Source organism: Colobus angolensis, unplaced genomic scaffold (assembly GCF_000951035.1).
Source record: "Colobus angolensis palliatus isolate OR3802 unplaced genomic scaffold, Cang.pa_1.0 Scaffold399, whole genome shotgun sequence".
NCBI lineage: Eukaryota > Metazoa > Chordata > Mammalia > Primates > Cercopithecidae > Colobus > Colobus angolensis.
The window spans coordinates 1429362-1442519 of NW_012117365.1; the positions used below are offsets into that span (position 1 = coordinate 1429362).

At 43.9% G+C, this 13158-nt stretch overlaps 2 protein-coding genes across 5 annotated transcripts in view; one reads left to right on the plus strand and one right to left on the minus strand.

Annotated features, from left to right (window-relative positions):
* NFYC (nuclear transcription factor Y, gamma) overlaps window positions 1-9307 on the minus strand; it is an 82140-nt gene extending 72833 nt beyond the window's left edge. For all 4 annotated transcript variants that reach the window (XM_011955199.1, XM_011955197.1, XM_011955196.1 and 1 more), the window contains exon 1: window positions 9010-9307. The gene's annotated coding sequence lies outside the window, so the exon portion shown is untranslated. The remainder of the gene's footprint in view (window positions 1-9009) is intronic.
* LOC105521143 (putative uncharacterized protein FLJ37004) lies at window positions 8623-9415 on the plus strand. The gene has a single exon (XM_011955193.1). The coding sequence runs from the start codon at window positions 8868-8870 to the stop codon at window positions 9252-9254; it is 387 nt and encodes a 128-aa protein (XP_011810583.1). The 5' UTR covers window positions 8623-8867; the 3' UTR covers window positions 9255-9415.
* The last annotated feature ends 3743 nt before the right edge of the window (window positions 9416-13158 follow it).

The window sequence follows — 13158 nt, forward strand, 5'->3', positions numbered from 1 at the left end:
TCAAGGCCAGCCTGGCTAACGTGGTGAAAGCCCATCTCTACTAAAAATACAAAAATTAGCTGGGTGTTGTGGTGCATGCCTGTAATCCCAGCTACTGGGGAGGCTGAGGCAGGAGAATCGCTTGAACCCGGGAGGCGGAGGTTGCAGTGAGCCGAGATCACGCCACTGCATTCCAGCCTGGGCAACAGACTGAGACTCCATCTCAAAAAATAAAAATAAAAAATAAGCCAGGCACGGCGGCTCACACTTGTAATCCCAACACTCTGGGAGGCCAAGATGGGAGGATCACTTGAACTAAAGAATTTAAGACCAGCCTGGGCAACACAGCAAGACCTCGTCACTACCAATAAGAAAAAAAGTAGCTGGGCAGGCATGGTGCTACATACCTGTAGTCCCAGCTATTCAGAAAGCTGAGGCAGGAGGATCACTTGAACCCAGGAGTTCAAGGTTGCACTGAGCTATGATCACACCACTGCACTCCAGCTTGGGCAACAGAGTGAGACTCCATCTCAAAAAAATTAATTAAAATAAAATAAAAAATAAAGAAGTGATTTAAAAATCACTAAGACCCAGTGGTTAATAAGGCATGTAAAATAACAACACTGTGCCTGATAAAAATCATGTACTCAAAAAATGGTACCTGTTACTATTATTATTGGCCATTGGATTTAGATGACCTTTGAAATCACATTCATCACTAAGAGTCTATGTTACCTTGAAGATGTATCTTGTTCTCAGAAAAGTCCTTTCCCATGATTACCAAGCTATCTTATGCAAAATGATTCATTTTTTATTCACAGACTACACCAGAACTGCTCAACTGGGCTCCGCTACACACCAGTCATAGCATGAAACGTTTATTAGGTGTTCTCACAAACAGCAGTCCATGACCAAGTAAGTCTGAGTAATGTTGCATAATGTATCTTCCCTCCTGAAGGGTCATAGACAAAATAAGCACCAAGGCTCTGAATAATAATTCTGCAGTGAAGAAAGGCATTTCACTTTGGTCATTTTTTGTCAAGGATCCTCTTCTCATCCCCAGAGGACACTGATTAGCACTACACAGAACTAATGTTCAGTGGAAGAGCTTGGGAAATGCTGCTCTAAACCAACTTACAAATTTTAGTGGAATGAAAAGACTATAGGCAACTATATTCTAACAACCTTTCAAAATGGTTAGAGTTTTACACACATTATGGCGTTTTCCTTTTTAACTTAGTACTACTGAAAATGACATTAAATACCACCATAAATAGCAATTCTTTGCCTCCTAAGTGATTGCCAACCAAGCATGCTTGGCTTCTTAAAAGGCCCCAACTTTGTCATTTCATAATGAGCAAATTCTATGCTACTTACCTTCAGGGTACAGCAATAATTTTTAAAACAGTTTAAAATGACAAGGATGTCAACTGTGCAGATAATGTGTACTTTATTAGCCCTTTCTCTTTTCTCTTTTAAAATGAACAAATCATGCCAGTGTCAAAGGGATATATCTTCTTAACACCGGGCAAAGAATCTCACTTCATAGAGATCACTGGACAGTTTACAGCTCTGGAGGCCAAGGGTAACAGTAATTAGGGATGGTGAAAACCTTTATTAATTCATAGATTCAAAACAAAGACATGATACAAAATATTCTATACTCTAACATCATTTCCTAGGAATCATCTCATTCCTTTTTTTTTTTGGAGACAGTCTCGCCCTGTTGCTGAGGCTGGAGTGCAATGGCGGCACGATCTCAGCTCACTGCAACCTCTGCCTCCTGGGTTCAAGCGATTCTCCTGCCTCAGTCTCCAGAGTAGCTGGGGTTACAGACACCCACCACCATGCCCAGCTAATTTTTTGTATCTTTAGTAGAGATGGGGTTTCGTCATGTTGGCTGGGCTGGTCTCGAACTCCTGACTTCATGATCCACTTGCCTCAGTCTCCCAAAGTGCTGGGATTACAGGCATGAGCCACCGCGCCTGGCCCATTCCTCTTATTGAAACACTTCGAAACACTGCTCAAGATCACTATTTATGGTTCATACTCATGAATGTATTTAAGAATAATAGGACAATTACTGAATCTTATTTATTAAGAATGTACCACTGACTTTAAAGCTCAAACCCAGGAGGCAAAGGATATACTATTGGCTTTAAATTAAGGGTATTCAGGCTGGGTGCAGTGGCTCACTTCTGTAATTCCAGCACTTTGGGAGGCTGAGGCAGCCAGATCACCTGAGGTCAGGAGTTCGTGACCAACATGGTGACGAACATGGCCAACATGGTGAAACCCTGTCTCTACAAAAAATATGAAAATTAGCCAGGTGTGGTGGCACGCACCTGTAGTCCCAGCAACTCGGGAGGCTGAGGCAGGAGAATCACTTGAACCCAAAAGGCAGAGGTTGCAGTGAGCTGAGATCACGTCATTGCACTCCAGCCTGGGCGACAGAGTGACTCCAGCAAATGAATGAATGAATAGTATTCATTTAAATAGGACACCTTATATATAGTACCTTCAATATGGAATTTTTTTTTTTTTAAAGAGGGAATCCCGCTCTGTTGCCCAGGCTGGAGTGTAGTGGCATGATCTCAGCTCACTGCAACCTCTGCCTCTGGGTTCAAGCCATTCTCCTGCCTCAGCCTCCCGAGTAGCTGGGACTACAGGTGCCTGCCCCCATGCCTGGCTAATTTTTCTATTTTCAGTAGAAACGGGGTTTCACCATGTTGGCCAGGTTGGTTGCAAACTCCTGGCCTCAGGTGATCTGCCAGCCTCGTCCTCCCAAAGTGCTGGGATTACAGGGGTGAGCCACCGTGCCTGACCAGACATGGATATTTCGACCTTTATTTTAAACATATTCTACTGGAAACATTCAAATGCAAAGATTAGACTCTACTTGAGCTCTCTAAACTACAAGTTTATACAATACAAAGCTCTCAGTACTGGATGTGGAAGTAATCTATCTGGAGATCTGAAAGTAACAAAATAGAAAATACAACTCTAATACTGAAAATGAGTACAGGTGATGTCTCACAGCTATCAGGTACATCACTGCTAACACATGGAGAAGTGTGGGAAGGGTGCAACAACTCCTGCAACCTGGCAAGCAGAGAGATTTTTCCTGAACCATTCCGCAATACTGTCTTCCTGCTTACTTCAAAGAAAATGTTACTCAAGTGACTACAAATCACACAAACCAAACCAACAGTCCTACTTCAACTGATCATTTCTACAGTTAGAAAAATTTTAAATGACTATAATGCAAATCTCTCCTTCTGGTCAGAATGAAAACACTGGTTGCTCCGACTTTAATTATCATTGCTATTTGTCAAATATGAAAAAGTTTTCATCTCATCACAATCATTATCACTCAACACTTGGGGATGAACCAAAGAGATCAGGAAACAACCTTTCCCTGAAACAAATGATCCTACTACTTTGTACATTCAAAAGTAAGACTGACCTCACACTGGTCCACTGGAAATCAGCTCCTAAACCAAAACAGCACAACTAAATTAGGTTAGTTCTTTCAGGCCAAGTGGCTGCTCCTCCATATGGAAATCGTACTGTATATAATAGAGCAGACAATTACAAAAGGCCTTACCCCTCCACATCAAGGAAGCTGTAACTGGCTGAAAGGACAGATTTCATGCTGTTCTAAAACAAAAATGTGTTCTCTCACTTGTTAAGGTCCACTGAGTGACAGGCATCTACCACACACTATTATATTCATTTCTCATAACTACTCTAAAGGTGGGTATTATTGTCGTTACTTCACAGAGGAAGAAACAAGTTAAGAACCTGCCCCAGCACAGTCAGGGTAAATGCATTGCAGAGACAGAATTCTTCCCTTGGTCTGACTCCAATCCGCAACTAATGGTGTCCCCTCCCAAAGGCACTTTTTGGCCAGTTTTAAAAATCCATTTCCTCCTGCAATTAATCTACTTAAATTATGCTGAGTGCTTTGAGTCTCTGCAAGAAAACACTAAAATGACCTTGTAGCCTTCCTAAATCGTGACAGTGCATGCATGAAAAACTGAATAAACAAAATGAAAAGAAAGACTGTAAGACATCAGATAACTCACAACCAGTTTCCTCTGAGAACAAGAAACAGAATGGAAAAGAACAACTGACTGGCAAAGGAATGTTCTTCCTGGTTGTATGCCTGAGGGCCAGGATTGACCTCAAGAAGGTCATTTGTGATCCTAGTAATGTCCTCTGCCATTCTCATTCCCGTGAATGAAGTAAACTTGTCACTTAAAGTCATCTCTGCCATCAAGTCAATGCTTCCACAGGAGAGCCAATGCTATCCAGTGGAATGAGCACCTATCTAGAAATCCAGTGATCTGGGCAAGATTTGGCTCTGCCCTTGCATAGCCAAGTGACCCTGCCAAGGTCATCTCACTCTTTTGAAGTCTCAGTACAAAGGACACACCTGAAAGAACTGAAGTTCACTTCCTGAGCTAAGTAGCCAGGACTTTTTTCTTTTCCCATAACATTCTATGGTATCAACACAGTGTTGAAGAGTAAGGGCTTCACTTACATAAGAATTATGAATTACAAATCTGTGGCTGGTCGCGGTGGCTAACACCTGTAATCCCAGCACTTTGGGAGGCCAAAGTAGGCAGATCACAAGGTCAGGAGTTCCAGAACAGCCTGGCCAACATAGTGAAACCCCATCTCTACTAAAAATACAAAAAATTAGCCAGGCATGGTGGCAGGCGTCTGTAATCCGGGCTACTCAGGAGGCTGAGGCAAGAGAATCACCTGAACCTGGGAGGCGGAGGTTGCAGTGGGCCAAGATCATGCCATTGCACTCCAGCCCGAGCAACAGGGCGAGACTCCGTCTCAAAAAAAAAAAAAAAAAAAAACCAAAAAGAAAAAAAAAAAAAGAATTACAAATCTGTGTCTGTGTCTGAATCTGGACTCTGTTACTTACTGGCTATGAGACCTTAAGCAAATTACTTTTCAGTTTCCTCACATGTAAAAATGAGGGTGACTATATTATCTACCTCATAGTGTATGAGGATATACATAATACATTTATATCCCAGCTGGTACAATGTAAGCATTCAATAAAAGTAGTAACTATAGTATCCCTGCGTTTGATTCATAGATCCTAGTGGCTCAGTATCTTTGAACTAAAAGATGTAAATTTCAAAATTACCTCAAAAAGACACCCAGCATAGCTTGGCTGGGCACGGTGGCACACGCTTGTAAACCCAGCACTTTGGGAGGCCAAGGCAGGTGGATCACGTGAGGTTGGGAGTTCAAGGCCAGCCTGGCTAACGTGGTGAAAGCCCATCTCTACTAAAAATACAAAAATTAGCTGGGTGTTGTGGTGCATGCCTGTAATCCCAGCTACCCGGAAGGCTGAGGCAGGAGAATCGCTTGAACCCAGGAGGCAGAGGTTGCAGTGAGCCAAGATCACGTCACTGCACTCCAGCCTGGGTGACAGAGCAAAACTCCCAAAAAACAAAACCCAAAACAAGACTCCCAGCATAGCTCCCTAACATAGAATGGGGTGAGCCCATATATGGTTACAATTCTGTGGTCTGAATCCTCATTTCGCTTTGCCTTACATTTCTCTGAAACTAAAAGGGGATAAAAATGCCTTGTAAAATCTTCTCTAGTACAGTTTGGGGATTTTTATTTATTTTTTGGGAGACTGAGTCTCGCTCTGTTGCTCAGGCTGGAGTGCAGTGTGACACAATCTCAGCTTACTGCAACCTCCGCCTCCCGGGTTCCAGCAATTTTCCTGCCTCAGTCTTCCAAGTAGCTGGGATTACGGGCGCCTACCACCATGCCAGGCTATTTTTTGTATTTTTGTAATTTTATTTTATCACATGTGCGAGGCTGGCCTCAAACTCGTGACCTCAAATACCACCTGCCTCGGCCTCCCAAAATGCTGGGATCAGAGGCATGAGCCACTGCATCCAGTCTCTAGTAGTTTTGACCAAGGAAAAAATGTGTAAGTATAAATAACAGAATAATCTGTCATAAGAATTAAATAAGATGCCATAGACACAGCCTACAAAGCATAAAGCTTAATTTCTGCTTGAAGAAAAACCTGAGGTTCACAAGTTTTCAACATAAACTCAGATCTACTGAGATTTCCTGAGAGTTCAAGATTTCTAGAGTAGTCAATTCCATATCTTAACAAGGTGGCCATGGGTGTGAGGGGCTAACATGGAATGAAGGTGGTCACCAATGCTGAAGGGCAGGTTGCTCCAGAAATGCCTGCTGAATAAAAAAGGTGTACATATACGCTCATTTTTATCACCTTGTCTAGCCTTGGTAAAAAAGAAACTAAATCATAGATCTACAGTATTCTTCATATTTGGTTAACTTGATGACTGAGCCAAATGAGCCTGAAATGACCAATGTACAAAATGCATGGCAAACCCTATTTTCACTTGTAGCTTTGCCTCTCTCTTCCACAGTGACATATTATTGTAAATAAAGATGAGGGAGGGCTTCACCTAAGCACATCAAGACATAAAGCAATTAAGATTTCCAACACACTGGTCTCCTCTCAAACCCTGATTTAAAGGTTTCCATGCAAAATTGGAACTGCAAATATTCTGTCCTATCCAGTCTTAATTTTACACATTCTTCAGGATACGCATATCCTAGAATCAATATCCCACAGTCTGAAGAAAGCACTAGGCCTTTGAATAGGTCCTCGTATTTGGGGACACCCTAAGGAACTGGTGATGTTTGAAAAACCTCTCTAGTGATCTCCTTACACTTTGCACTTGGTAGTTCCTTGCCGCTTGGCATAAATTACCTCCATACACAGAAGACTATCTGCAATATTCTGAAGCTTGGTTTTAAGGAATGCAGACTCTTCAAGTTTCTGTACATATTCTTCCCCATTATCTACCTGGATTCAGGAAAAATGCAGCAATTTACTTTGTAAATCTTCCCTTTCACAATAGAAGCCAAGGAGTACGATCTGAATACCTAGCTGAAGAACCCATATTCTATGTGGTTACAAGTCTGTGGTCTGAATCCTGAAGCAGCACAACAAATTCTTACGAATTATAGTCTTCCATTTAATACACCAAACACCCAGAAATCAAAGTAGATGACCCACTTGGAAATATAAAATTATCTGGAAGTTTGATTAGTCAGGTTTATGTTGATAGCTGATGTAGCCGGTAAAATTACAGTCTCTGGCATGAGGCAACCTGGGTTTGAATTCCAGCTCAACCTCTTACTGAGTGACACTAGACAAGCTACTTAACTTCTGATCCTCAGTTTCCTCATCTACAATATGGGGATGATAATGCCTACCTACTGGTGTTAAAATGTGCCCCAAAATAGCAATTCTCTTCCTCTGCTTATCAATTCCCTTCTCCAGAAAATGTAGTTGCATTCACACAAAACTGACTAAATTTGAAAACCATAGGACTTTCTTGAAATTGGTATGAAAAGAGAAGAGTACCATCTAAAGCTAAAAAGGACTACCTAACAAAAACAAGGAAAAACGAATTAGGAAAACACAGAGGTTTAACATAAATGTGTTTCCATGGCCCTCACACATTGGGAGCAGCAAATGTAAAGCAATACAAGTAACTATGATTCAGATTCAGTAGAAAAGGAACATATCCCCAACAAGTTGACTGGAACGACTCTGGATTGGAATAAAAACTTTTTGAATATGAACCAGAAAGTATTGACAAGTCCTGTTCCTTAAGAAGCTATGCACTGGCTTTTTTTGGTTTGGAGCTGTTTATTTGAAAAAACAAACAAAAAAATCAAAGTACACATGGGAGTGGGTGTACTTTCTAGGCACATAAACAAGGAAATAAATCAAGACTCAAAATTTCTGGCTAGCTCCCTTTCCCTTAAAGGGGAACCTAACAATATTTACTCAACAAATAACTACCAAGTACCTAATATTTGCTAATGTAGCTTTGGAAACTCAGCCATGACCTGTATCCTTCCCAGAGCAGCAAATTTCATATACAATATCTCAAAACTACTTGTATGGTCCTGAGACTCAAAATCTTTAACTGCTCTATTAATACCTTCCCAAGTCCGAAAATATTCCCTAAAATGCTTCCTATATCAGACTTAGTCACTTTAAACTGACACTACTTAATGCTGTGCCTCCTAGGCTCGGACAGAGCACACCTATCAACAGGATCCCTCTCTCGGTTTACTTGCTCCTCACATCACATCCCAGGTCCGTTGACTCTGGACTCCAGGGCTCCACCAAAACCTCAGTGTTTAAATGCTTGCACTCTCCAGCAAAATCCCTGATCTGATTCTACCGTTCAGCTATGCCCCTAGCCCTGATGCCTCTCTTCCTACACCATGCACTCACACGGTGGATTTCAGGGCCACTTCAACTAGGTCACACTAGCATCCCTTCGAGAAGATCTCGAAGATCCTCTCACCCTGTCACTTGGGTTTCGGTGTTTCCAGGCCTGGAACCCTGAGGGCCTGCACACCCCCATCTTGCGCCATGCATGTACCAGGAAAAGCACCTCTGAAAGTGAGTATCCCCCATTCTGGCCTAAGCGACCCCCAAAGTACCCGCCAGGCCATCACCCTCTCTTTCCCCTTAAAGCCGCTAGGCTCGCCCTCCTGCCGCAACCCCACGCCTGCACCGCAGGGGGTCAATGCCCCAGCCGCCCTAGCCCAAGACGCGCGCATCCCCGCAGCCTCAGATTCCTTCATCACCCCCTAGGCCGGAGCCGGCGCGACCAATAAGGTGCCAGGTCCGCGGCCTCCCCGCCACCGACCAATCACGAGCGAGCCCCCCCGCCGTCGCCTTCCGCCAATGGGAGAAAGCCCGCGGGCCGGGCCGACTAGGCACACGGACCCCACGAGCGCGGCGGCGGCGACAGCGGCGGGCCAGGCAAGAGCACAACATGGCGGCAAGCAGGCCGGACCGAGCTACAGCACCGGCCGCGCGAGGAAGTGAGGTCTCTGGCGAAGGCGGGAAGCGCTGCCCCTCCCCCCGTCGCCGCTCCCCTATCACCCTCGCACAGAACCTCCCGCACACTCACACGCCTCTGCTTAGGAGTCCAGGAAGAGTAGGAGCCGCCCCCGCGCTCCTTCAGAGTCGGGCAATGCAGAGGCCCAGGCACGGAGGAGGGGAGGGGGAAGCGTGCGTCACGGAGAACGGAGCGCACGCGAAGCGGGGGCACAAGCAAGATGGCGGCCACGCCGTTTGCACCGTCTCCCCTTTTCCCCTCCCCCTCCCCTGGCGCCTGGACTCCCAGTATCGTGCAGCGCGCAGATGCTGTGCTGCTTGAGGTCTCGCGAGAATTGGGAAGGGGCGACGACAGAGTGAAGCGGAATGAGAGCTGGGAGTTTTAACCTCGCCCTCTTTCGGAAGCTCGAGATTTCAGAGTTTTGACCCCGCCCCCTTTCGGGGGATCTGGAGGCGCTGCCAGGTGACCTTCACCACGCTTCCCACCCTTGTGGATCTCTCTTTGGTGCGAGCTTGAATGTTATAAGTAGGTGTGTGTGCGTGCCCTTGAACTTTAGGAACTAAGGAGGGGCGTGTGTGTGTATTCGTGTTTTTAATTTGGGGAGAAAGAACTGGGGGATGAAGGTCGACATGGCATGCCAGATTTTTTTTTTTTTTGAGATGGAGACTTGCTCTGTCGCCCAGGCTGGAGTGCAGTGGCGTGATCTCGGCTCACTGCAAGGTCCGCCTCCCGAGTTCACGCCATTCTCCTGCCTCAGCCTCCCGAGTAGCTGGGACTACAGGCGCCCGCCACCACGCCCGGCTAATTTTTATTATTATTATTATTTTTAGTAGAGACGGGGTTTCACTGTGTTAGCCAGGATGGTCTCAATCTCCTGACCTCGTGATCCGCTCGCCTCGGCCTCCCAAAGTGCTGGGATTACAGGCTTGGGCCACCGCGCCCGGCGGTATGCCAAATTTGGCATGCCGTTCAAGTAGACAGCTACTGGCATCTTAAATTTATAAAAGAGCATTTAACAGCAAACTGTAAAGTGTTATTCTCCAGAATAAAGAACAGTACTTACCAAGAATAGTTAGCTTGTAACTTTACGTCGACGTAGTTGTTCTCATGTGAATGCAGATTTTAAAACTTCCTCACGCAGTTGGAAACCACAGCTACTATGAGCATGGACTGTTAAATACTTATCTCTTTCATTTCCATGACCACTTGGTCCAAAGGCATCAGGATTATATCCATTTTACAAATTATAAAACTGAAATTCAAAAAGGTTAAGTAATTGATCTAAGGCCCCACAGCTAGTAAGTGTCGAAACCCAATATGAATAACTTCAAAACCTGTAAATATAGTCATCAAATGTGTCTTGAATGGAATTACCTACAATGAGAGTTAGTGCGTTAGGTAACAAGCACTGAGAGGAATGACTGCCCCTGCTGATGGTAATCTTGAATTTTACAAATGACATTGGAGCCTTTCTGAGACTTAGGTTGCGTGGGTCCTCAACAAAATCACACTGTTGTTACTCAGTTTCTTTGGGTTTATAACCTTGAGAATAGTGGAATAAACCCTTGACTTGAATTCAGGAAAATTGTTCTCAAATCCAATTTCAGTAAATCTCACGTCAGGCACTCAGTATTTGATGAATGAATGAACAAAACGTAACTGAGACAGTTGACTTCAGGGAGTCCCAATTCCTTCATCTATAAAAATATCTAATTCCTAACTCTTGGTAATGTTGGGGAGAGTGAATGAAATAATGTGAGAGTGCTTCCTTAATTGCAGAAGTGTTGTAAAGAAGTTACTGATAAGAGCTGTGAGCATCTCGCTGCACTCTAGCCTGGGGGACAGTGCAAGGCCCTGTCTCAGAAAAAAAAAAGTTACTTATAATGACATTTTCAGACATGAGAAATGGCATAAAATTAAAAACAGGGAGACTCAAAATAAGAAAATAGTATGTTGAGATTGTAGAGACAGATGTAGCTAATGGAAAAAAGTGAGGTAAGTCTCTACAGATATTTATTGAGTAATTATAGCATATACTGTGCTTGCCAAAAAAATGTAAAAATGTACATTTAGTTACAGTGAAGCAGTGCAAGTTATTATTAGTGATTATTGTTACAATTAAGTATTGACCACACTTAGGGACTGCAGTCCATTTCCTTCCAAGAGCCTGGAAACTGGGTTGCCCTCGGAAATAAAAATCTACATAGAGGAAACTTTCTAAGATTGATATTAAATATATTTAACAACAAGTAGTGCTCAAGCATAGATGAAACAGAAATGCAGCTAGGATCCTGGAGGTATCCCTCTGTGCTAGGTGTTAACCCTTCAGTTGCTGCTTTGTGACTAGTAGGTCCCAGGGGATCCCAGGGGAAGGGAGTGGTCCGGAGGTTTGGGACAGCAGCTATTTACCAGATAGTACTAGAGTATTTCAGTATTTTAATAGTCAATGTTATAACTGATAACAGTCAACTGGTACATATAAGCCTAATATTAGTCCTTGCTATAGTCTGTATTATCAATAGCCTCTGCCCTTCCTTTTCTAAAGCCCTTGCTATCTGGCCTGTCCCTAGGAGATGAGGGTGAAAGACTTCTCACCCTAATGTCGTCAAGCTTGGCCTTATTTTGACCAATGAAATATCGGTAGAAATGGCATGAACCGTCCAGGCACAGCGACTCACTCCTGTAATCCCAGCACGTTGGGAGGCCGAAGTGGGTGGATTACGAGGTCAGGAGTTCAAGACCAGCCTGGCCAAGATGATGAAACCCCATCTCTACTAAAAATGAAAAAATTAGCCGGGTGTGGTGGCAGGTGCCTGCAATCCCAGCTACTCGGGAGGCTGAAGCAGGAGAATCACTTGAACCCAGGAGTCGGAGATTGCAGTGAGTAAAGATCGCGCCACTGCACTCCAGCCTGGGCGACAGATCGAGACTCTGTCTCAAAAAAAGAAAGAAATGACATGTACCACTTCTGAGCAGAAGTTATGAGCTATCTTATGATTTTGCCATATTATCTTTCCTCTGACACAAGAGCAGCATGTCCTAAATAGAGCTACCTCTTCAGCTTTTGTCCCAGAATGAAGATGTGTGGAGCCACAGCTGACACACATAACCTGTAATGTGTGCACAATAAATAAACCTTTGTTGTAAGCCACTGAGATTGTTTTCATTGTTGTTGCAGCATAACATGCTAGCTAAGCAGACTAATACAACCATGAAATTAGCTATCAATGGGGGTAAGCCAAGACCTTTTTTACAAACATGACCAAAAAAAAAACAAACTCTGATCAAGGGCATATGGGAGGAATCTGAAGACGCCAGATATGATTGTAGTTTAATAAATGGAACCTAATCAGTCCTTTCAGCCATTCTGTACCCTGTTTGGAGAAAGAGTCTGTGAACAAAAGGACTTGTTCAGCCATGGCAGTCCATAACAAGGCAGTCACAAAGGCTAGCACTACCATTGCCCCTCTAAGCCTCATCTCAGTTAAACCACACTGAGCATTAGGATTTCCTTGTCCATATCATCTCTGTAGTGGATGGGAATATCTCAGACTGCCTCAGCTAAGAAATGCTTCTTAAGATCTTGCTTTCCTCGAATGGTGTGAACCCGGGTGAACCGAGATTGTGCCACTGCACTCCAGCCTGGGTGACAGAGCAAGATTCCGTCTCAAAAAAAAAAAAGATCATGCTTTCCTCTGTGTTCACCCAGCAAGTGTCTTGGCGATAGGAACAGAATTAAGTGATCTGCCACCTAGAGGATTCTAGTTCTTTTGATAATTGTATTTTTCATTGTAGCTAATCAGATTCCTCTATATGAAAGTTTCTGTGAGCTTAGCAAATATAAGACACGCCCCACCTCCAGGAAATGGTTCAACTTTCTGCTTACTATTAAAATTAGGTTTCTGAGTTTGCAAGGTTAAACATCAGTTCTTGTATCATGGTAATTTCCATAAGGTTATAGCACTGTATAATGGGACCTGTCTAGACAGCCAGCCGGACTTCCTTAAGCCACACCTTTCTATCTCATTCTGTGCCTTTGGCCTAAAAGGAAAGCAGCGCTGGCCAGGCGTAGTTGTTCACACCTGTAATCCCAGCACTTTGGGAGGTCAAGACGGGCAGATCACGAGGTCAGGAGTTCAAGACCAGCCTGATCAACATGGTAAAACCCCATCTCTACTAAAAATACAAAAATTAGCTGGGCATGGTGGCACGTGCCTGTAATCCC

Bases quoted from the DNA above. Each gene is read 5' to 3' on its own strand.
- LOC105521143 (XM_011955193.1), top strand. From the start codon at position 8,868: ATGGCGGCAAGCAGGCCGGACCGAGCTACAGCACCGGCCGCGCGAGGA.